General features: G+C 42.4%; 1 protein-coding gene across 5 annotated transcripts in view; it reads left to right on the top strand.

The window, feature by feature from the left end:
* STAU2 (staufen double-stranded RNA binding protein 2) overlaps nt 1-25,801 on the top strand; it is a 277,794-nt gene that overhangs the window by 129,806 nt on the left and 122,187 nt on the right. For 3 of the 5 annotated variants that reach the window (XM_063451320.1, XM_063451319.1, XM_063451317.1), the window contains exons 10-11: nt 6,356-6,487; nt 9,225-9,285. In XM_063451320.1, the coding sequence (XP_063307390.1) occupies nt 6,356-6,487; nt 9,225-9,285 (193 nt within the window). The remainder of the gene's footprint in view (nt 1-6,355; nt 6,488-9,224; nt 9,286-25,801) is intronic. The other 2 variants (XM_063451321.1, XM_063451318.1) reach the window with 1 other exon arrangement.

The following is a 25,801-nucleotide window of genomic DNA, read 5'->3' as shown; positions in this document are numbered from 1 at the left end:
GGATATTATAGCGTTTGGAATACAAATGTGTAGTGTTCCAATCACTGTTTATGGGACAGCCCCTGCCCGAAGGTTTAAAAAGGTAGCTTGCTGTACACACAGGGTTATTTCTTTCATACCTGTACTCGACACCAAAGTCGATTAAATGCATATTACCAGTCACGGCATTAGCAGCACGGAATCTTATAGCAACACACTGGAAAAAACAGGAATGAAGGCTTGGCGGCCAAAACGGCCCCACAAAGAGAGGCCTTTCAGGCAGCCTGGGCACCATGGGCTGATTTTTGGGACAAGGGGAACGCTATAGAGGCAACATAACACCAACAAGGTGGTTTCGACAAGGGAATGTCAAAGGCACTAATGAGATATATACCATTAATACCACGCCCACAAAGTCCTATACCCGGAAGAGATTCAATCCACCATCAGATGTGATTGACGCCTCTACGCACAGAGTGATAAACCCGCCTAGAATTCGAACCTACTGTAGGTGTGTATCCCAACTCTTGAACACACCCGAGCATTAATATGTATTATGACCTAGGACTATACTGAAGTAACAAATACACCCCCAACACTCCTTCCCTCTCCCCTCCCTTTTCTCTTCCTATACCCCCCTATTGTTCATTCCCAGTTGAAAAAGCCCAAACCCAAGCTGCAATGTCTTCTACCAGGAATGAGATGTTAAGCATAGGCCGATCTGAGTCTGGTAAGGCTCGGTAAACTCGAGACACAATGTGTTAAATATGGAGAGCAAATTCATTAGGCCTTAATGCACTATAAGCTATAAACTAGGTACTCTCAATATATACTGGGAGTCCCAGTTACGCGGATAGGGCTGAGTGCAAGTATTTGTCATTGTTTGCTTTCTTTTTTTCTTTTTCTGCTCTAGAGACATGTTGTGCTTGGTGAAACATGGTGTACAACCTAACAACCTATTTCCCTCCCCTTCTTCTTTCTGTACCCCATTGACTTTATGGAAAATAAAAATTACCAATTTAAAAAAAAAGGTAGCTTGCTTACTTTTTATTGCAGGACACGCTGCTCACTCTGCGGCTGGACCCACATCCTTGGCTGAGATCCTCATCCGTTTTGATGATCTCAGCCAATCCAGTACTTTCCCTGAGGCTAGTGTGTATGTGCTGAAAAAATGCCACGTGACCATCTGATTGAAAAACCTGAGTTTCACTCTGCCACTTATCTGAATCCAGCACTGATGTCCCTCGGTGCTGGGTCAGACTCCGCCCACGCTCCAGCGGGGGAGACCTAATGCGCATGCACGGCAATGGCCACGCGCGCATTAGACCTCCCAGTAGGACAGCATTATTCAATGCTTTCCTATGGGAAAATCTGACGCTGGAGGTCCGTGAAAATTCTGACAGACAGCCTCTGGGGGCAGACTTAGAACTGCAATTTAAACATTGCAGTTCTCTGAAACTGCAATGTTTAACATTGCAGCACTAAGTGCAAAAGGGTCACATCACCCAGACCACCTCAATGAGCTGAAGTGGTCTGGCTGCCTACAGTGTCCCTTTATCTGTTATCTTATTGCTTGTCTTATAATGTTGTAATGTATCCAGGAAAATGAAATGCAAATGAGGGGAGCAGCCATGGGAAAATATGGCTGTTTAATGTGAAAGGAATGAGCAGAAAAAGTGAGGTCCATCTGGCCATCGAGGGTTTCTTTGGGGGGGAAAAGAGAAAAAGTTATTAAAAAAGACAGCGTTTTTGTCATCAAGGATGTCCTATACTGCAAATAAAACCAACACATTAGCACATTTACAATGTGTGGGTTATTAACGAAAGATCTTTAAGGTTTGATTGGCATGAATTAATGTGACCCTCAGACTGCACATTACTTGGCAATGGAACTGACACTATTCCAGCAACCCTTTCACCTTTTGGGGTCTTTGCATATTTTGATGACATTGCAAGGTAGGTTTTAATTCCCTGAATATGTACCTCATGGTGCCGCCATCTTGATCCAGGGCATTGTCTTCGTCTCCTGGGCGCTTCATTTGCCAGGAGCTGATGTCAGTGCTGTACATTTGCACATGCAACACTGATGTCTATGGAGGATTCCTCGATACAGCAGAAACTTCATAGACAAGCTCCAGCCGTTTTACCCTAAGCTGTCACTAATGACATCGCATGGCTTCACAGAACTCAACAGCAGTAGGTCCACCACGATTTTAAACTTTGTCAAGTGTAGGAAAAATACAAAAAACAAATTAGTCCCTTTTGACTGTGTTGGTATTTTAGTTAAATTCAATTGCAGTCATTATGAGCCTTTCATAAAGATTTTATATTTCTGAAGTATTCTTTATTATCCCAACTAAGACAGCAAAGACATACCGTACTTTTCACCCACACCCCTGGCCCATAATTTTTGGCAATAGAATAATTAGTGGCACAGTCAAAAACCGAATGTGAAAGATCTTTTAGGATTGGTTCTTGGATATTTAGTTACTTGTATTGATAAGTCACAATAATGTTTATACAGATTTGAAACTATTTATGAACAGAAATGGCTTATCCATTTTCTATAACTCTGGCACCTGTCATGCACTTGCCAATTTTGCAGATAGTGATAACGATATCGATTTAAGTTTATCTTTTAATAGTGAATAACTTTAAATGGTTTAGATTGTTTTCTGTTAAACAGATGGTTCTAGGGAACACAAAAAAAACATATTTTCCTTTACCTGGGTCATGTTTTTTAAGGGGAAACGTACCAGGATTTGTAATATTTTGTATATTTTTTTATTCGAGGCATAGTTAATACGATACAGAAATTAGATAAAAACAAAGTATGGTATCAATGTACATGACAGGATTATAGTAGTTATGCACATGACATTAGTGTGAAGTGTGCAGACTCTTTTTTTATTTTAATGCAAAAATTTGTTTATAGCATGCAATAACAGATAAGTACGTCACGACAGCTATACTAAGCATAGGGTACACAGGCTATATACCATTATGACATATAGAACATCAGCACGTTTTAGTGTTTTGACATAGTAGAATAAGATAAAATAAAATGCATGTGAAGACATCCTGACTAACTAAGTGGCAGCAAATAAGCATGGAGTGCAAGCTTATTGTATGTGGGTAAGAGAAGAGTACCGGAGTATATTTGATTAGCTATTCATGAGATTCATGACTCTGTGCTCCCGCCACCGAAATGCCAAAATAAATTGTAGTTGATAGGACTTTCGTTGAAATCACACACTTAAGGTTAGGCCTGCTAAACTGGCTGGAAATACACGAAGGTGAGACCCCTGGCACCGAACTCAAACTTCAAGACTATATATCACAAGTTAGTAGGAAAGGCACAACATAAATGGAATGCGAGCTTTGCATGTGAGTATGAGCTAACTGTATGGCAGCTAGCAGTGGGCCCAGGATTACTTTCCGTTAGAGAAGTGCGCCATATATATATAAATTGATGGGAACAGCAAACCAGTATTTACATTGGAATTAAGTATAAATAGATTTGGAGTGCTAAGCATTGGGCATACTGCTCACAATGGAGGCATAGTCCGTAGGGACCCCAATCAGTTTCTCAATTAATACCCCTGTAGTCAAGCCATAGACTGGCTGTTAGGGCCCTTCTCTATGGGGACAGTAGGGTGAAAAAGCATCCAGACCTGGTGCTCTTCATGCAGTCAGCTATTGCGACCGGTAACTCAAGTGTGGGTCAAGTTGTTCGCTTTAGGGGTGCCAAACTGGGTTTAAACTACTTAATTAAAAAGAACAAAATAGAATGCATTAGAAACAGCATGTGTTGCTAATAGTCTCCGCTCAGGTGGTGACCGCTGCATAGGGGTCTGGTGTTGAGCTTTGTGGGATAAACAGGGCAAATCTTGCCGGATCCCAAGTGCGGGTTGGGGAGGTTGTGGTGTGTGACCCCTCCGGGGTGAGTAAGTCCTGGGGTAGGCCAAGAGCCATCATTAGAGCTGCTGTGTCCTGGATGTCTTGGATCCGGTGTGAGTCAGTCCCATGTTGGAAGATTAGCGTTCGGGGGAGCCGCCAGCGATAGCAGATGTTTTGTCATTGAAGCCGGGTGGTGAGTGGTCGGAGCTACCTACGCCTTGTTAGAGTACCACTTGACAGGTCGGCGAAGAATGTCAGCGTCATGTTTTTAAATTGGAGAGGTGTTTTACTCCGTAGGGCCATAAGGACCGACGTTTTACCTTTCCCATTGCGGAAGGTGACTATAATGTCTTTTGTGGCCGCAGCTGGCACCTTTGCCGGTTTGGGGACCCTAAAGAGGTCTTCAAGGTTAATAGCTTTGGCCTGCCTAAGTGGCAGTATGGCTGTTAACAGGCGTCTCATTATGTGTGGCAGTTCGGCCTCTGGCAGTTCGTCTAACCTTTAGATTGTTTCTCCGCCTGGAGTCCTCTTGAGCCGCGAAGCAGCATTCATGCAACTGGTGTTGCTGTTGCAGGTCGTGTACAGCCTGTTGGAGCGTGGCAATGTTCTGACTGCTAGCATGGAAGGATCCCTCCAGCGTCCTAATTCGACCTGTCAGGCCTTGTATGTCTCTTCGGAGCACTGTGACATCCGTTAGGATGTTCTTTTGGAGGTCTGCTAGTAATGTTTTTAAGACCGCGGTGGTTACCGGCGAGGAGTCTGCACCTGCCTTTGTCTTGCCATCGGCTCTGGAGCTGGAGCAGGTAAGAATTCTTCCTGTGCGTCGCCAGAGAATTCATCTGAGCAGTCTGAGCAGCCGCTATGGTGAGCCGCCATATTGGACCTGCTAGCGCCGCGTGCTTGCCTTCACATGTCGCCGATCTTCAGCCCCGAGGTGTTAATTTCCCCATGTGAAGTTCGGAGCTACAGGCTAATACGATCGCTCTCTTCGGTGGTCAGGCTCTGCCCCGTGAAAAATAAATTTGAATGTAGAAATGTACACACATTTTTCTTGCATTTGGGCACCTCCATCTTGGCTTAATGTCAATTGTTGTTAAAGCTTTTGAACCTGGCAGTCAGCGTAGAGAAAGTATACAGAGAAGAGAATACATTTCTATTTCTGCTCTTCGCTTGCAATGTTTGGACTGGCTTTGCCTTGTCTGAACTGGATTATATGGTTGTATGAAAACCGCGCATTTCATGGAAAACAGTTACACAAGTAATAGGAGATTTTGAATTTTTGATTCAATGGTGTAAATTCCAGAATAGTAACAGCTCCCCATTAAACATCAGTGAATGTAACCATAAACATATGTATTTCCTAGAATATATACCTATTGCGATCAGGTTGTATTCGTGGGAGAGCGCGTTTGATGGTTCTCATTGTAAGCTGTACTGTCTGAACTTTGGTTCACTACAAACAGTGACTCTTGGTGGAGATTGTCCGCACGTATTTTTACCTCCTGCTATCCATCACAGCAGGTAGTGGCAAAGGGAAGGAAATGTCTGAAATGTGCACAGCTTTGTTTCCACTAGAGGGAGGCAAATGGTTATCCTATAAAAATGTGAATCAGAGGACATAAAATAAATCTTAAGCAGGTGCTGTGAACATGAAATTGGGACAAGATGAAACTGTATCCATATGTCCGATGCATAGTCGTCTTCATGTTGATGAATATCCAATAACTTCTCTTGCATAATTCCACAGGCATTGACTCTGTGTTCTGTGGTTCTACGTATAATTATTACAAGCCGCCTGTCTGATTAGCTCATGAATACAACATTACATTTCTTGCCATTTATTATTAGACTTGTGTATAAATGCGTTTCAGCTGGTACGAGCGAATCAAATGCCTTTTAGTCTGCGGCTAAACAAAATGTTCTGTACAGTTTTTATCTGTGTTTTATTGTTTGAATATCTGTCCTGAATGGTAAATCCTGGGAGGGATTGATTTAAAATGTGTTACCACCACCTCTTTATATATTGTCTTGGGAAATCTTAAGTAATTTTTTTTTCTCAAAAACTAAGACAGTGCAGGACTGAATTATTTAATAAATCCTTTAAAAACTAGTGAGGCTAACGTCTGGCCCCACCACGCTTTCTTAAAGATCTCCGCAAATCTAATGCTTTTCCTATGGGAAAGCATTGGTTTGGCTGAGATCTTCAATTCTGATCGGGAGCAGGGCCAGCGCTGGTGAAGTTGCACAGCACTGGAAATATGGTAAGTTATCTTACCTTTACAGGGGGTAAGGGGAGGCAAGCCACCTAAATAGTATATAGGGTCACGAATACACATTTTAATTCTTGACTCTATAGTGTTCCATTAATTATTGGTGCATGGAGCAGCCAAATATTTCTACAGCATGTTTGATCATTTATTCTTGTGTCTTGAAAAGTAATGGAGCTAACTTGTTTTTAAATATTTATTTTTGAAAGGTAAAAGTTGCCAATGAAACTGCAACTGGAACTGGCCCGAACAAAAAGACCGCCAAGAGAAATGCAGCTGAAGCCATGTTGCTGCAGCTTGGTTATAAAGCCTCCTCTCCTGTTGCTGAGAAACCTGTAAAGGTGAGAATAGTACAGTATCACTGCTTTAACAGAGATCGGCTCAGTGGCTCGCTTTTACAACATTGATGTTAAAGTGACTCTATCTGCTTCACTAGAAAAAATGTAAGGGAGAACACATTGTCAAAAACAAAGTTTTAAAATTGAATTCTCTGAATTTGCTACAAATCCCTGGGTTCGGTAGTTTTTCCTGTCCAGGTTGTGTGACTACTCCACAAAAATCCCACGCACAACTGTGTGGTATGGGCAGGTAGAGGTTTCTGTGTAATGCTTTTCAGCTGTTAGTTTTCTAAGGTAGAGAACAGACAATTAATCTAAGACTCCGATAAACCATTGCTGTTAAGTCTGATGACTGCAGCCCAGCATGGAATGATAATCATGTTGGGCATATGAAGCAAAACTAACATTATTATTCTTTATTTTTAAAGTAAGATTATTCAAAAGAACCCTCCCAGCATATGGATCCCTAACCCTCTGTACATGTGCTGTGGGTACCTGACGTGACTGTTATTTTAGATTCATATTTACATGTTTGCCAAACTAGTGCTTTTAAATTAGAACCTTATGATGTCATTTTTGAGATCAAGATCTGGTGATATCATTGCTTGGGGCAGTTGGGTTGCTTATTTCTATATTATAATATATATATATTTTTTAAATAGTATGCTAATATATTTTTATTTAAAAATGTCTCCTGTTCTCCAGCTTCAAAGTATGTTATATGTATATCTAATATTGGTATAATACTGTATTAAAATGTCAGTTGGGTGTAGAATGTTGCTTTGAATAGGCTTGCATAACAACTCAAATATATGGTCTTTTCCACCGCCTCTTAAAATCACTCGGAGGCAGTAGTGGATAGCTAAAAACAGGTGGATAAAGGAGCTGTCCTAACACCATAACCACTACTGGCCACTAGGTAATGTCAAACTGGTTTTGAACGGTTTGACACTTACCTGGGTCGTGCAGGTGTCTGCAGTCTGGCCCCTTTTTACATATAACTAGGGCAGGCATTCTTACTCCAAGCATTTTAGTATTAATATCACTAATGATATCACTACCAATTGTCCTACCCACCTATGAGCGGCGAGTTGGGGCCCTAAATAAAAACGAGGGGGGGGGGGGGGTGGCTATTGTCCTCTACCTGGCCACCACCCATGAGTGGCGGGTGGGGGCTCTAAATGAAATTGGGGGGACCTATTGTCCTTCCCCCTGGCCCCCACCCATGAGTGGCAGAACCGTAAGTTCAGCATGACAGTACCACTTTAACCCTCACAGCCACATAGTGTCATAATCTAGCACTGCGTATTGTTATGTCTAGTATAGTAACCTGTTTTTTACTTCTGCCACTGCAGGGTTCTAACTGACCATCTGCAATAGTTAGATCTACCTACCCAGAGGTATTTACCTCTTGCTAATATCCACAGTACTATTCTACAGCATTTCCTACTCTTACGGTTTAATCTAATAGGATTGTGTTCCTAAATATTTTTCTTGTTTCTTTAAAAAAAAAAAAGAAGAAGAAAAAAACTGTAGTTATCGCTTGATATTTCAAATTGTTGCTGAATTCATGTATTGCCTTATGTCATCTCATGAAAAGCTTACCTGTTTTACAAAGCTCTGGAAAAAAAAAAAAAAAAGAGAGAAGAAAAGTAAGAAACTAGATAGGACATCTTTTCACATATTTGCTGAAATTGGGGTGCACGCCTGGTATACATGTTTATGCATGTGTTCTGTTTCAGTAGTTCGGTACAGTAAGAATAAAGCTTATACTGATTTTGTAATAGAGATACTGTGCATAGGAATACGTTAGGAACTCGCTGGCCCCATAGTTTATCAGCAGAGTATAATTTGTCAATCTGATTAACATATCCATATTTAATTACCTGACTTCATCACATATGTAAATCATATTACATCCCACGTGTTGGCTTACAGCCTGTTTTCAGGAATACAGTTGATTGGCATTATGGGCTTCTGAATGGAGGCTTGCTCATTTAACAGCAGATTGCTACAGATTGACAACCAGATTGCAAACTATAGACCGAAATAGCTATGTAAAGATTATGATTTCTGCTATTTTGGATTAACATTTCCTGTTCGGCAGGCCATTCGTAATCTATATCTGGCAGAGAATAATGAGAGTTATGCTCCAGCCGTATCTGGGGAACTGCAGTTTAAAACACCTTACCTTAACCTTGATTGTAAATCAAGGTTAAAGTCTGTTTTCAACAAAGTACGTATTCTGTCATTAGGTTTCGTTCACAGCATCTAGATTATTAAATGGGTCAGTGAAAGATTTCCAATGGGGATGAGTAATGGGAAGGAATTTCACAACCTGGATAATTCTTTATTTCCTTTTATCAGTTAATGCTTTGCTCTTTGACATCTGTTCCTTCCTTCAATGCATGCCTGTCTCTAAAAGACTGCTAAATTAATATCATTATTACAGTTATACATACCTCCCAAGTGTCCCTGTCTAGGAGGGACAGTCCTTGTTTTGGCCTCGTAACCCTCTTTTTAAACCTAATGTCCCTGTTTGCTAGGAGCTCCATATTGTCTGAGTGTATTACAAAGCTCTACGTCTACAATTTATCAGAACAGCCCCACCCCTATTCATAACCCCCCTAATACCCTTAAAATTAAAGTGTTTGAAATGTTGGGAGATAATATATATATACCAGCGTCCACAAACAAACAAGAGCAGTGCATTATAAACCTCTACTTTTTCCCCCCTCAGCAGACAGGTGAAAGCCAGGCCTGGGAAGATCAGAATTCTGGACCTGGGGATCAGACAAACAGTAAGTGTTTTTATCAATGTACAGAGAAAGAAGGCATGGTTGTCATGTAGATTTCAAGGAACTGTTTAATGTTCTTCTGGAAATGAAAAGGAGAAGCTTATAAACTGAGGTTAAAAAAAGTTTTGTGTGAAAGAAAACGCATTTATTATATTCTAAATATTGAGGATTTGTGCCCGACCTATTCGTATTCTGGCATTTATTTCTAACATACAGTTACATATGTCTGTTTAGAGAGTGCGCAGCCTGTATCAATCTGTATTCATTTAAAGAATAAAGTATTGTTTTCAGGGAACCGTGCAGTTGATTTATGACCCACCCAGTGCAAAAGGCAGAGATGAAGTTCCATATAAGGTTGAGGATTCTATTCGCAGTTGTAGGGATTTTGGGTCATTCAGCCATTTAACTGAATTAACCAAAATCCTGAGGTCTTGAGTAGAAACTCGGCTGAGCGTATGTCACAGCCAGTAAATAGGCTTTCAAACTTGATTTGCTGCAGTTTGAAATGATTGACGTCTAGTTGGTAAAATTTGTGAAAGCTATACAAATAATGACCTAAAATATTGGGACCTATATACTAACAATATTATAGCATAATGGAACATGCTATGCGGACTTAGGGCTTGAAATTGATATATAGCTAGTTACTTGTCGAGTCACTGGGTGTCTCTGTCATAGGTAGATTTATAGGCAAATTGCATCTTACATGTTCGTGAGATTGTGTAACAAATCCATTGGTAACATGATCAAACTTCCTAAACTTGTTCACAAAAAGTCTTATAAATCTGATTTATTTTTCTTCTCTTGTAAGCAGTTAATATACAAGCTTAAAATGATTATCTTAAAATATATAGTAATCTTGGGTATTATTATTTTATGTAGATATGTAGATAAATATAGAAATGTTGTGATGTGCCCTACCAGTTATCGGTTTAACCTAGAGCATCTCTGCCCATTATTATGGTTATCTGTTAGGCTTTTGTGGACTGGAGGGAACATTTGTGTTTACTTTGTTGCCCCTGTAATTCTTTCATTCGTCAAGATAACAGTCCCTTGAAGATACCATTTTGTTAACGTATGAAGATTTAAGGTCACATATAACAATCATTAGAATGTTTGCTTGTAAATTATGAATATTAAGAATATTGGGCTCCATTTAATAAGCTCCCCAAAATGACTCAATACTATTAGAACATTTTCTTCAGTAGTCACCGTTAAAGTCTTTGGGAGTTTTGTAGATAAATCAATTAGGAATTTTTCAAGCGTTTTAATTCAAGGCTATTGTGTTTTATTTCCATTGCTTTGTGTCAGAATTATGAATAAAGCTGGATTATTGAATATCTGGGGGGAGGTGAGGAGAGTTATAATAGTGTTGTGTTCTGAGATGTGATGCAACGATGTAAGAGGGGAGGGGTCACCAATGCAATGTGCCTGTTTCTATGGTGATTTCCCTATGTTTAGATACTTACACCATGTTCCAGAGTAACACACTTGGAACCTCTCCCATTATGTTGATTTGGTAAAAGCTATGTAAGTGCATCTGTTGCCTTAAAATTTAATTTTCTTCACTAGATTATGTTAAAAAAATATAAAAATACATAGTTTAGATTTAAAGTGACACTATAGTCACCAAAACAACTGCAGCTTAATGTACTTATTCTGGTGAGTCTAGTCAGTCCCTGGATGCATTTTTATGTAAACACTGCCTGTTCAGAGAAAAGGCAGTTTATATTGCTGCCTCGGGGACACCTCTAGTGGCAGTCACTCAAAAGGACTTCAATGGCTACATTCAGTGTCTATTAAATAATTAACGGGGTTAACGATAAGGATGTAAATCCACAGTGCTTTAAATCTGAATCTGAGTATTTTTGAGCTTGAATCGTGGATAAGCCTTCTCCGAAAAAAAATTAAAATTAGCATTAATTTATGCAGCTATCAACAGTATAAAATAACAAACAAAATAAATACATTGTAATTGAAACAAACCAAAACACCCGGTTGTTATTATAGCAATCAGTGATGATGTTTAATAGTGTATTTCTGGCCGAGAATTGAATCCCAAATGTGTTCACTGTGCTAGACAATCCCTCAAGTTCTCATTACCTAACTTGACATTAGCCTATGTGAATGCCAGATGGCTGCAATGCTCCTATTCTGCTTCATTACGTTGGAATGCAAGGAGACGTTATATAATGTGGTGACCTATTGTGTCGAAACCCAACTGAAATGTAACAGTTACTTATCTTGACAATGTGCTTTTCTGTACTTACGATGCAAGGAATTCACAACAAGCATTCTCAATATGGGCTTGGGGATACGTTGACTTTTGGATACTGACGTTTTGCATGAGTAACGGATTACTTTATCGAATAATCCACTATTGTAACATTTCTAATTCATGAGAGATGAAATAACGAGAATATATTGAAAGCTGGGCTTACATATTCTTCTGCTATGTGCACAGAAAATTAAAGTGTTTCAGACGTATAACTGGTATAACAAAGGCTACGAGATGCCACCATCACATTTTTCTTGTTGCTGATTTGAAAAATGTATGAATAGTGAGAGTTTTAAATGTCTTAAACCATGTACTAGAATTTAAAGGGATACTCCAGTTTGGAATTTTTTTGCTTTTTAAATTCAATTGTACAGTCCTCCCAACTGTCCTGGTCCTGACTTTAGAGTACTGTCCCGTCTTCCCAGGATTGTGTTCTGGTATCCTGTTTTTTTTTTTTGTTTTTTTGTTTTTTAGAAACTGTCCCCAAAAAGCACATCGCGAGTGTATTAATAGACTTGTTTGCTCTATGCTCAGAGCACTAGGACCATGCAGAGAGCCCCGAAATCCTGCTCCTTGAATAGTCTGCCCTCGGTTGGCTAGCCCGTGTGATTGCAAGGCATAACCTACCAGTTTTGGGGATGTACTCGCCCCATTCCATGTGGGTCCATCTCATTTCACAGGGTGATGTTGGGGGCTCTGATTTTATAGATGATACATAAATACATTCTTTTAAAACTATTTGCCTCTGATAGTCTCATAAACATGAACCACATCTCCAGTGTGTGATATCACACTTGCCTATACTTACATTATATGCTGTATCATATTCACTAAAGCTTACATAAATTGATGAAATTAAAAGGCAGATTTATGTGTATATATAATATATAATGATATGCTGCTTGTGTCTGCCCATTGCTGATACAAGTGCAACTTTCAGTTTATTTCTGTGAAAAATTGAGTGTTGTTTTTAATTCCTAGATTACTAAGTGGCGGGAAGTTGTCTCCAGGACTTTGCATATTTAATTCCAGGGACATTTCTGTTTGATGGGAAATAACATATATTAGGAGACAATAGGCAAATTTACATAAAACTGCCTTTTAAAAATAGCTAAAATGTATTTTCTAATCCAATTCTGCTACAAATGTGACGCATACAACTCCTTAATATATGAAGCAGGCTGTCTGTTTGTATTTATTTTCGGGAAAGCAGGATATCTCTGAGTGTGTATTAAGCCAATTACATTATTATCCATATGCTTACAATGCATGGAATGTCCTTTTAAAACAATACTAACTTGATTCTATTTTAAAATTTGTATTTGAAAACCTGTTGTTTTTTTCCAGGTAGTTAAATATACCAGAGACATTAAGTGGAGCCCATGGGTCAGTGATTAGCCTTCATTACATGGTCCTGCTATCTGGTCTGTCTTTGATATGCCATTTAAAAAGAAACGATTGTTAAATAATCCCTCTCTGAGAGATTACGTGTATTCTTGTGCCTTGCAGGGTGCTTTGTTGCATAATGAACACCAAATTGTGCTCACACCCTTGGAATCGATTTCTCTTCCCAGGGTGAAGTTGTTTGTTATACCTGCAGGGGAGAAGGTTTTTGTGTTATTTACTCTTTGATAAGCTTTCCAATGTTTTATCAGCTGAATATCCATTCTCAACACAGGGAAGACTCTCCTGTTTGTTTTTCAAGGTGTTTCCTAAACTTGAAATTTAAACCGGATCAGAATAAAATCTGTTCTTCTCAAAATCCTGTGTCAGACGATGGCCAATTCTCTCAAAACAGATTGTTTATTCCAGAATTGCTCCTTAATACATCTTTTATCTACAAGATTATCTTGATATGCTTGTGCACAATTAGAAGGATTTCTCTCTTTATCCCGTTAATTATATTAAGGAGTTGTGTGCTCCACATTTGTAGCTGAATTGCCAAAGTTTGTTAACATAGCCGAATTGGATAAGAAAATCAATTTTGGCTATATTTAAAGGGCAGTTTTATGTAAACTTGGCTATTGTCTCTTTCTATGTGTCATTTCCTATGAAACAGAATTGTCCCTGAATTAAATATGCAAATTCCTATGGGCAGCTCGACTATTTATCATCAGCTGAATGGTAAATGAAGTGCTGCTAATCTTGATTCTTCATAGGGGAGTTAAAGATTTTGATTCAATAAATCCTGAATCATTTACTAAATATATAGAACACCGCATTACATAAATAAGGAATTATTAAAAAAAAATAGTTTTGCAATGTCCCCTCCTCTTCCCGTACACCATGTACTGGATGTGATTGGCTGAAAAATGTGCCTCTGTCCCGATCCCCCTCTTTGGCTGAGATCATCACAATTGATCATCTCAGCCAATCCAATGCTTCCCCATAGGAAAACATTGGGAGGCTATTGTGTTTGAAAAGGCATTGTTTACATTAAAAGGTCTGCTATAGACACCGTAACAACTATGTTAAGCTGCATTGGTTCTGGTGTCTATAGTGTCCATTTAAGGGGAAAAAAAAGAGGAGCTTTGATCTTGGTATTCTTAATCCTATCACATTTACCCATGCTATGAGGGAATGGAGTAGGGGGTATTGCTTGGTCCTCCTTAATAAATGCTTTCAGCATCTTCAGCACAGAATTTGCCTTGCCTTCATCTGCATTCATGGCATGGAAAAAATAGAGACTGCTACAGTGAATGCTGTTGTGATTTGATTAGTAAACAGATTAATGTTTTTATTGTCAATAAATTGCTGTTCTAAATTGACACTTTCCTGCCTGTGAACTTCAGTTTCAGTTCTTCAGTAGACAGACCGACCAGTATAGGAAGGGTTACTCTGACAAAAAACAGTATTTTCTTGACACTGTTTTTTGGGCGGAGCAACTGTTTTTAAAATGCAATAAAAACAAAAGTATTCATAAGAATAATAATAAAACATATTGCTTAAATTTATATATCGAGGGAGGGGAAGGGGGCGCGGCCGACTGTGAAGCCAACAAAACGCATTCTGTGGGGCTCCGTTCCGACCCCACAAACCAGAGGTAATTTGGCCAAAAATAAACAATCTACTTTAAAGAAGCACCCCACAGAGGACAATATGGGGCGCAAGCACAAGCGACACCAGCACCCAGAAGGGGCCAAGCTGCCCGACATCAGGCTCTCCTTTGGGAGGCCTGCACTGTCACCACAAGCCAAAATGGTGCCCAAGGCTCAGAGCACCCCGGAGATCTCAGAAGACTCCAATGAGGAGGAGGAATCTCTTATCTCTCCCCGTCCAGATGAGGCATGCAATTCTTCTGAGTCGGAGGATGACTCCTCACCTTCCATGAAGGAGGACATAAAGAGACTGCTCGTGGATCTGCGACAGGTCTGGAAGTCAGACCTTTCTCAAGACCCAGGCAGAAATTGGCACTGTGCATAAGAAGGTACAAGCAGTGGAGGAGAGGGAGGCCTCCAGAGACCAGCAAATATGTGAGACCAAAAGCCAATTGGAAAGCCTCACAAATCAGGTACAACTATTGACAAAGACAGTGGTATCTCTGGAATCCCGGCACCACCACCGAAACGTTAGATTCAGAGTGGTGCCCGAGACTGTTGGTGAAGGGGATGTCCTCCCATTTGTGTTGAGGGTGGTAGCCTCTATGGGCCTTAGAGAGAGAGCTCTGAACCGCCATGCATTACCTCTGTGTTCGGCATGTAGAAATCTGCCACTGCTCCTGCGGCAGCACCAAGAGACGTAATAGTGGTCACAAGAGACATAACGGCAAAAACTACCATCTTAAATTGTTCCAGAGAGTTGGGCACTGTAACCCTGGAGGGCCATCGGATCATGCTATACATAGATCGGAGGCAGCACGACCGGCACCAACAGCACAAACCGCAGAGCGACCGACAGATGTCGGATCAGGAGGGAGCAGACTGAAACACAGCAGGTGACGGAGTGCAACCTCAAGCTGCAGGGTGGCCACCACCCCAGTGATAAAGGTTCCTACCAGAGCCATAATCTGAATTCTTTGACCCGTACAGACTTTCCCAGAGGTCTGCACGTACCACCACAGGGGCCACTTGGGACTCACTGGAGCTCAATAGATAATCTCCACTGTGCATGATGGCAAACACCATGCTGGTTTCCCCATATGTTTCACACCTTATGTGTTTTTTAACCACGATATACAGCTTGGCGCAGGTATCCATACCCATGTCCAATGTAATGTCCTGTTTTTGCACCATTTTTTTGGGGCCCCTTACACAGATCACGGTCTGGGCCCCCAGGGCCTGACCGTGAGTATGCCCACAAGATCTGCCCATAAGCCTTATGCCTACAAGACCCACCCATGAGTTCGCTCAAAGGGAGTAGAGTGTATGTGTGTAGGGGATATGTTATGTGTTATTGAAGAGGATGTAACGTGTGTGTGTTTTTATGGAATGTAGTGTATAGGGATACCAGATTGTGTAAGGGATGTAGTGTGTGTGTGTGTGTGTGTGTGTGTGTGTTGGTGGATACAGTGTGTGTGTGTGTGTGTAAGGGATGCATTGTGTGAATCTGTGTTTGTATGTGTAAGGGATGCAAGGTGTGTTACTGTGTATGTAATGCACTGTGTGTCTGTAATGGGTGCATTTAGTGTGTGTAAGAGATGCATTACGAGAAGCAGTGTGTGCTTCTGTGTATGTGTGCAAGGGCTGCATTGTGTGTCTGTGTTTGTGAGGTATGCATTGTGTGTGTGTAATGGATGCATGGTGTGTTTCTCTGTGAGTGTAGGATGCATCATATGTTTCTGTGTATATGTAAGGATGCATTGTGTATGTGTGTAGTGTCTTAGTGTTGTCCCCTTCCTTCCTCTCCCTTAGTGCTCTCCCATCCCTTAGTGATCTCCCCTGCCCCCCATCACTTAGTATTCTCCCCTGGCCCCATGGCTCTTAGTGCTCTCACCTGCCCCCCTCCCTTAATGCTCTCCCCTGACCCTTAGTGCAATCCCCTGCCCCCTCCCCGTTCCCATAGTGCTCTCCCTCCCCCCTGTCCCTTAGAGTTCTCCTGGTTCTTGGTCTCTCAGTCACCCCCCCCCCCCATATTTCCCTTGGTGGTCTCTCCTCTCCTCCCCCCATCTTTCCCTTAGTGGTCTCTCCCCCCACTCCCCCTTAGTCCCTTAGTTCTCCCCTCCCCTTTAGTGGTCTCTAGGCGACTGCCTAAGTCGCCTATAGGATGTGCCGGCCCTGAAAGCTAATAAAATATAAATGGTGGGGGGGGAGGGGTGTGGGTGGAGGGGAGAATTATATATCAGGGAAAGAAATACCGTACCAGCATTGAAAACTTTCCTAACACAGATATTTCAATGGTTGTGTAGAACTGTTTGGAATGGAAATCCATGATTCTACACACGGATGTATTACCTCTAGTTGTATGTACCTGGTACTGTGTCAAGTACCCAACTGGGAGCTCTAAACATCCTGTCTAGTCTTAAGATGGAAATTGGTATACGTGGGCTGGATTTTAATAGAAAATTGATTGAGAAAGTTGTGAAATTTGGGCAAGGAGTGTTGTGTGGCAATAAAAATATTCTGGTGCAGAGAGAACAAGATTATGTTTTCAGGCTAAGCACAATACAATTCCGGCATGTTGTGGAAGCCAGAACATGACCTAGGGAGAAAATTAACAGAATCAGATTTTTTTTTAATGTAGATCAAGGAGACATTTAAAAAATGATAAACATGAAATCAAAAGCTTTGTTCCAAGGCACTATAACATGGAGATCTAAAGGAAAAAAAGGCAGTCTGTTCATGCAGGCTTTGTTTAATGGTTGATTGAAATGCCAGTCTCTAGTGAAGAAAACTACACAAAAGGAGAGATAAATTGTATACACTGTAAACTATTTTATAAAACCACTACCAAGCTGCAGATGTTTCTCTGTTTGATGTATTAATAGGGAAAACAAACATTTGGCATGGCCTTCCAGCACTTTTCTGTGGCTTTCTGTGATCCACCCAAGCATTACAATAATGTCTAGAGCATGGTCCTTATTAGGCCTTAGATCAGTTAAATAAATAGAGATATTTTGTAAATGCATCATTGTTGTAAAAAATATATATTTTTTGAAAAGTACAAACAAGGTTATTAAAACAAATTTTGTTTCTAAAAGTAAAAATTGGAAAAAGGTCCACTTTCAAGTGATTGTTTCCTTTAGTTCCATCACTTTGTAAACGGAAATATGGTGCAATGAATATTGTAAACCCACTTCCTCTGTAGTGATAAACATGGATATTTATTGAAATGGTGTCACAGCTGTTAATGTACATACAGTAGCAGACACTGCTTGTTTTAAAATGGTGACTGAGCAAAAGACCAACAAGGATTCAAAGCAAGTACCGGAACTAGGAATTATCACCCCACAATACTACAGAGCAAAAATGTCTTGTTTTGGCTTGTTGTTTTTGTATCTTGTTGGTCATTCCAAGTTTCATCATAGAACGTATGTAGAAGGAAGCATTAATAAGGACCTATTGAACCGGGTCGGAAGAAAAGTTTCAGATGGTGGCAAGATTTCAGCAGATACAGTCAAAGACACTGAAATCCGTCTTGATTTTGGGAAAGCATATAGTATGTGCAGTATAGTCAGGGGAGGGCTGGCAGCCTTAGGCCTGGGGGGCAAAACCAGTCAAGTGGCCCATTGCGCCACCAAATCAGTTCACCATCCATGCCCACCTTTTCCTGGTTTTATAACGGATATTGATGTTATGCTAATCAGTAGCTCTTTGCCATACCCGCTCCTTCACGGCTCTGACTTTCAATGTTGTCAGAGCACAGGCTGAGAATCTCTGAGCCTGTGCTCTGACTCACTAACTGAGCGCTGGAACCACGAGGGAGAGGATATGATCTGACTGCACCTACTGCTGGTGCGCACCAGTGGACCACCAGCGAATCGTTTAAATTAAATATGCTGGTGTACCCAACTTGTGAGCTGTGTTGGCCGCCGGGTGCCTCTGTTGTCATGGCACCCTGCGTGACCGCACAGCTTGCCCACCCCAACGGCTGGCCCTGCTGACACACACTGACGTTACTACTTAGACATCCCTCAATATTAATACAGACATCAGAGTAAACACCAATAAACTGTGGAAACAGAGCTGATTTCCCCCCCAAATTTATAAAGGTTTGCTTAGAGGATTTATTGTACGATTAAATCATGCCTCCTCCTCTCTCTCTCCCCCATGCGCTGCTCTGTAGGCTGGGAGGAAGTGAAGAGTAATCAGTCTCCCAGCACAACGCCACCTGTGGCTGCATGGGGAACAGCTGTTTAATGTAATGCTTGCAGGACGGCCAGCTGCCGCAGAACCTCTTTGTTTCCGTCTCTGAAAAGGGCTCCAGGCACTGCTTGTTGTGAGTGTGAGCCACTGTAAATTAGGGGCAGAGGGCAGAGGGCACTTGCACTGCGGTCAAGACGGGTCTGGGCAGGAGGAGAGTGCAGTGCAATCAGTGAACTCCCCTCCTGTGGGTCACCAGTAGACTGGTGCACCTGCCCAGGATCAGAGCCGGTGCAAGGATTTTTGCCGCCCTATACAGAATATAAATTTGCCGCCCCCCCATGTGACATCACAATGCCCCACCCATATGATCTGCCATATGAACTAACGCCAGTGCTGCACACAGTGTGTGTTTACATTAAAAAGCCTGCAGGGACCAGCTATAGACACCACAACCACTTCATTAAGCTATAGTGTCCCTTTAATGTGAGGTAAATTATAGATTAGTGTCACTAATATACTAGATTGCCTACTTACAATTAGATGAGGATGATGATGAGCTGCAGTTTGGCTCCACTGGTCTGGTGTAGAACAGGATCTCTGGAGGCTGTTTGCAACTGTGGTCACAAAATTCAATGTTCTGGGACAATTAGAAGCAGCTCCATTTTTTGGGGGCCTCTTACAAAGCTCAAGGTCTGGGCCCCAGGGCCTGACGGTGAGTATGCCCATAAGGCCCACTCATAAGTCCACTTATATGTTCCACCCACCCATGAGTTCGCTCACAGGGAGTGGAGTGTGTAGGGGATGTGTTATGTGTTATTGTAGAGGATCTAATATGTGTGCTTATGGTATGTAGTTTATAGGGATACCAGTTTGTGCAGGTGATGCAGTGTGCTTGTGTGTAGTGGAAGCAGTGTGTATTTGTGTATAAGGGATGTATTATGTGTTTCTGGTTGTGTGTAAGGGATTCATTGTGTGAATCTGTGTTTGTATGCATAAGGGATGCAAGGTGTGTGTCTGTATGTGTGTGCATTGAGTGTAAGAGATGCATTGTGTTTCTGTGTGTATGTAAGAAAAGCAGTGTGTGTGTTTGCATTGTCTGTTTCTGTGTATGTGTGCAAAGGATGCATTGTCTTTGTGTGGGGGTTGCATTGTGTGTGTGTGTGTGTGTAATGGATGCATTGTGTGTTTCTCTGTGTGTAAGGGAAGCATGTTGTGTTTCTGTGTATGTATAGGGATGCATTGTGTGTTTCTGTGTATGTATAGGGATGCATTGTGTGTGTGTATGTGTGCGCATAGTGTGAAAGAGCTCCCTGTCTTGCCCCCCTGTCCTATAGAGCTGTCCCTTCTGTCCCTTAGAACTTCTTAACCCTCCTACTTCTTCTTACTCCCCCTTCTTCTTCTTACACCCCCCCTTCTTCTTACACCCCCCCTTCTTCTTACCCCCTTCTTCTTCTTCTTACTCCCCCTTCTTCTTCTTACTCCCCCTTCTTCTTCTTACTCCCCCTTCTTCTTACTCCAACTTCTTCTTCTTCTTATTCCCCCTCTCACTCTTCTTACTCCCCCTCCCCTTCCCCCTCTTTTTCTTATCTCCCCCTCCTTCTTATTCCCCCTCTCCCTCTTCTTACTCCCCCTCCCCTTCCCCCCTCTTTTTCCTATCTCCCCTCCTTCTTACTCCCCCCTCTTCTTACTCCCCTCCCCCCTCTTCTTCTTACTCCCCCTCTTCTTCTTACTTCCCCTTCTTCTTCTTACTTCCCCTTCTTCTTCTTACCCCCCTCTTTTTCTTATCTCCCCTCCTTCTTACTCCCCCCTCCCCTCTTCTTATTCCCCCTCCCCCTCTTCTTCCCCCCTTTTTCTTATCTCCCCTCCTTCTTACTGCCCCCTCTTCTTACTCCCCCTCCCCCTCTCCCTACTCCCCCTCCCTCTCTTCTTCTTACTCCCCCTCCCTCTCTTCTTCTTACTCCCCCTCCCCTCTAACTCCCCCCTTCCCTCTTACTCTCCCCCTCCCCTCTTCTTACTCCCCCCTCCCCTCTTCTTACTCCCCCCTCCCCTCTTCTTACTCCCCCCTCCCCTCTTCTTACTGCCCCCTCCCTCTTCTTACTCCCCCCTCCCTCTTCTTACTCCCCCCCTCCCTCTCCTTACTCCCCCCTCCCTCTTCTTACTCTCCCCCCTCCCTCTTCTTACTCTCCCCCCTCCCCTCCTCTTACTCCCCCCTCACTCTCCCCCTCTTCTTACTCTCCCCCTCCCCTCCTCTTACTCTCCACCTTCCCCTCCTCTTACTCCCCCCTCCCCTCTTACTCCCCCTCACTCTTCCCCTCTTCTTACTCCCCACCTCCCTCTCCACCTCCCCTCTAACTCCCCCCTCCCCTCTTACTCTCCCCCTCCGCTCTTCTTACTCCCCACCCCTTCTTCTTACTCCCCCCTCCCCTCTTCTTACTTCCCCTCCCTCTCCTCTTCTTACTCCCCCTCCCTCTCCTTACTCCCCCTCCCCTCCTCTTACTTTCCCCCTCCCCTCCTCTTACTCTCCCCCTCCTCTTACTCTCCCCCCTCCCCTCCCCTCTTCTTACTCCCCCCCTCTTCTTATTCCCCCCCTCCCTCTTCTTATTCCCCCACCTCCCCTCTTACTCCCCCACCTCCCCTCTTACTCCCCCTCCCCTCTTCTTATCCCCCCTCCCCTCTTCTTATCCCCCCTCCCCTCTTCTTATTCCCCCCTCCCCTCTTCTTATTCCCCCCCTCCCCTCTTCTTATTCCCCCCCTCCCCTCTTCTTATTCCCCCCCTCCCCTCTTACTCCCCCCTCCCCTCTTACTCCCCTCTTCTTATTCCCCCCCTTCTTATTCCCCCCCTCTCCCCTCTTCTTATTCCCCCCTCTCCCCTCTTCTTATCCCCCCTCTCCCGTCTTCTTATCCCCCCTCTCCCGTCTTCTTATCCCCCTCTCCCGTCTTCTTATCCCCCCTCTCCCCTCTTCTTATCCCCCCTCTCTCCTCTTCTTATTCCCCCCTCTCCCCTCTTCTTATTCCCCCCTCTCCCCTCTTCTTATTCCCCCCCTCTCCCCTCTTCTTATCCCCCCCTCTTCTTATCCCCCCTCCCCTCTTCTTATTCCCTCCTCCCCTTATTCCCCCCTCCCCTCTTCTTATTCCCCCCTCCCCTCTTCTTATTCCCCCCTCCCCTCTTCTTATTCCCCCCCTCTCCCCTCTTCTTATTCCCCCCTCTAACCTCTTCTTATCCCCTCTCCCCTCTTCTTATCCCCCCCTCTCCCCTCTTCTTATCCCCCCTCCCCTCTTCTTATCCCCCCTCCCCTCTTCTTATCCCCCCTCTCCCCTCTTCTTATCCCCCCTCTCCCCTCTTCTTATCCCCCCTCTCCCCTCTTCTTATTCCCCCCTTCTTATCCCCCCCTCTCCCCTCTTCTTATTCCCCCCACCCTCTCCCCTCTTCTTATTCCCCCCACCCTCTCCCCTCTTCTTATTCCCCCCACCCTCTTCTTATTCCCCCCTCCCTTCTTTTTATTCCCCCCTCCCTTCTTCTTACCCCCTCCCCTGTAGCGTGGCCGAGCTGCTTTCCGGTCCGCGGTCCCGGCCGGAGTGATGGGAAGGTGCACGCTCAGTGTGCACTTCCTGTCAGTCCGGCCGGTTACAGGAAACAGAAACTCCGCGCGGAACAGGATTTTCTGTTTCCTGTAACCGGCCGGACTGACCGGAAGTGCACACTCACTCTGGCCGGGACCGCGGACCGGAAAGCAGCTCGGCCACGCTACAGGGGAGGGGAGGGAGGGAAAAGCTGCTGCAGCCGCCTGAGCGCTCTTTACAGAGCGCTCGGCGGCTGCAACATTTAAAGGGCCGGACCACCGCGGCCGGTCCTAAAAGAATTTCCGGCGGCCTGGGGGGCAATTGCCTCCCTGCCCACCGGCCCAGCCCGCCCCTGAGTATAGTGTGTTTATTTACTACCAGAATGATGTGTTAATAAATTGTACATGGTCTATTAAACCCAGCATTGTATCATTTTGACAATACTGTGACAAATCAAACATTTGGGCAACAACCGGACTTATCCTTCAGTCTCTAACAAATGGGAAGATAGAGTGGTCTGTGTATATCTCAACAAACACAAGATGTCATCATATTCCTTTCTTAATAGCTTCACCGTTTTGTAGCTCAGTGATTCCCTGTCCCAGTCTTCAAGGTACATTAACAGTTAAGGTTTTGTCAGTATATATATTTGAACAAAATCCAGAATGGATCTAGACTACAGGGGTAGGCAACCTACGGCACTCCAAATGTGGCCTATATCTACCATAATGATATTACAGACATAATGCGGGCAAAGCATCAGGGTAGATGAAGTCCACAGCATCTGAAGTGCCAAGGGTTGCCTACCCCTGACGTAGGAAATCAAGCTGGTTGAACTGTTGGTGATGTCACAAGATATTTACAAATGTAAGGGAGACCCATTGAGTTTTAAAACAACAAGTTTCATTGCATATGGATCACTCTGGTTGATCAGGCTAAGAGACCACAAACAACAATTTAATGAGAGTTTGTCTCTGTATGATTCGACCGCTAAGCAGGAGATGTACCCTCCTGTTATGCAGTTAATCAGTACAGAGCCTTCTGCACTATGCACTTTTTGGAAATCACCATCTGGGGTAACACGTCTACAAATTTAGGGTTAGAATTGGCCGGGGACGAGCCTTTTGAATTTGGTGGGGCTCTAGGAGGGTCTTGAGATTAAGGCAGGTGCTCTCTTAGCCTCCAATACTAAACACTTTGTAACCTTAACACTCTAATACCACTAATGACATTGCATGGGGCTACACTGTTGACCACTTTTTGTTATTACATTACCAGGTACAGAAAAAATGTGTGTGCTAGGACCCCAAATACATGCCTAGGTTTACTCATTAAACACCATATTGTAGTGAATTAAGATATGTATAATACAATAACAAAGTGGTTGCACTAAATGAAGGAGGGAGAAAGTATGGTTAAACGTGTAGCAAGAATTGCAAAATTGCTCTGGTCCTTCAATGTCAAACATAAGGTTGCATCAAACTTCAGAATTTTAAAACTCCAACTGAACCTTTCTTTACAGGAAAGGGATTTATTTTTATTCCTTTACATTTTCATTTAGGAAAATGTGACAATGCTGAAAGTATCTGACTATACAATGTAATAACCATTCTTGAAACCAGCTCATTTATTTTTCATCAGTTTTACATTAAACACCACTTTTCTGGTTAAATTTCCTCTGCAATAAAATCAGCTCATGAAAATCTAACCATAAAATCTGAATTGGGTTTGTAGTGTCATTTTTTTTTTCTTCAATACAGCAATTTGCTTTAAATTAAGCCAGAAGTTGATGAAAAGAACTTTGAATTTAGCTACTTTACTGATTTATTTATTAATTTTGAGGGGGTTAAATATTGTATCTGGAAATATCTATTTAACAAGCTTCCGTGGTTGTGTGTGTATTCTTTTTTCCTTAACAATCCAGACACTAGCTCATTCATTTTTATGATACAGACTATGAGTAAAATGCTCAGTGTTAACTAGCTTTTGTTGGCTATCAGTGGTTTATGTGCATGACAGGGCAACTGAATCTTTCTTTGGGGCTTTGGTTTGTCAGATTGTAGCGCTTCTGACTTAAAGGAAAATGAATCGTTATATTAAAAAGATCAACACAAGTTATAGGTGGTTTTCAACGTTTTATTCTGTTATGTAATCCCCCTTTAATGGCCTTCCTTTACAAGATAAGCACTTTTTCATGAAAAAAAGCAAATTATAGAGAGCGCAAGAAAATTAGTAGTATAGTGGATTTTCTAAGCAAATGCTTCAAATTACCATTATCCACAAGAAAAAATGAATATACAAAAAGCTGCCATATACACCAAAAACCTTCCCAAGTTTTAAAACATCATACACGACACAAATGGATAACAGTATCAGCGCTTAGTTAATATACCCCTATTTTTTGTATAGGGGTCAACAAGAGAAATGTATTAAATAAAGAGTCCCGGTTGCAATCTTAATGGGGTGCTTTCAAATGTCCGCAGGGATTTGATAGTTGTAACAGTAATTGATGTAAAAAGCCTTTGTCTCTATATGTATCCAACCTTTAATAAAAAAAAGATACTTTCATAGCGTGATACAGTTACATTTTATTTCCCAAAAATCCCGCTAGAACACGATCTACGTGTTTCGCTCGTTCAAACAAGCTTTCTCAAGATTGAGAAAGCTTGTTTGAACGAGCGAAACACGTAGATCATGTTCTGGCGGGATTTTTGAATTTGGAGAGACTGCAGTAATACTGGCTAGTTGGCGTCTCAGTGAGGATCGATCCGAGTGCACAGGACCGGTCTGGAACTAACATCCACGGAGTGGTAATCTTGCATCTACCAACTAATATTCTGCATTTCTACGCTTTTATTGTGAACTTTAGAAATAAGTTTCACCATTCTTTATTGTAAGAGTTCTACTTATGGGGGGATTATCGTATGGGAAATAAAATGTTGTAACTGTATCACGCTATGAAAGTATCTTTTTTTATTAAAGGTTGGATACATATAGAGACAAAGGCTTTTTACATAAATTACTGTTACAACTATCAAATCCCTGCGGACATTTGAAAGCACCCCATTAAGATTGTAACCGGGACTCTTTATTTAATACATTTCTCTTGTTGACCCCTATACAAAAAATAGGGGTATATTAACTAAGCGCTGATACTGTTTTTATCTAAGCACTTTTTCATGCCTCTCTAAAAAATGTATTTCGGACACTATAGTTCTAAAAGTGCTGTTTAGTACTGTTTCCCATCTCCCCGTTGCCTCCCAAATAAAAAATGTGATTTCACGCGCCGCCACTCCAATGGTTTGCCATAGGAAAGCATTGGGATGCTATTGCACATGCGTGGCAAAACGCTGTGCTGCGCCATTCGGCATCTTTTCATAGAAATTAACTGAAAAACTTAGTGTTTACATTAAAAGCCTGGAGGGACTGACAATACTCA

Source organism: Pelobates fuscus, chromosome 4 (assembly GCF_036172605.1).
Source record: "Pelobates fuscus isolate aPelFus1 chromosome 4, aPelFus1.pri, whole genome shotgun sequence".
Taxonomy (NCBI): domain Eukaryota; kingdom Metazoa; phylum Chordata; class Amphibia; order Anura; family Pelobatidae; genus Pelobates; species Pelobates fuscus.
This window is presented reverse-complemented; position numbering and strand designations above follow the sequence as displayed.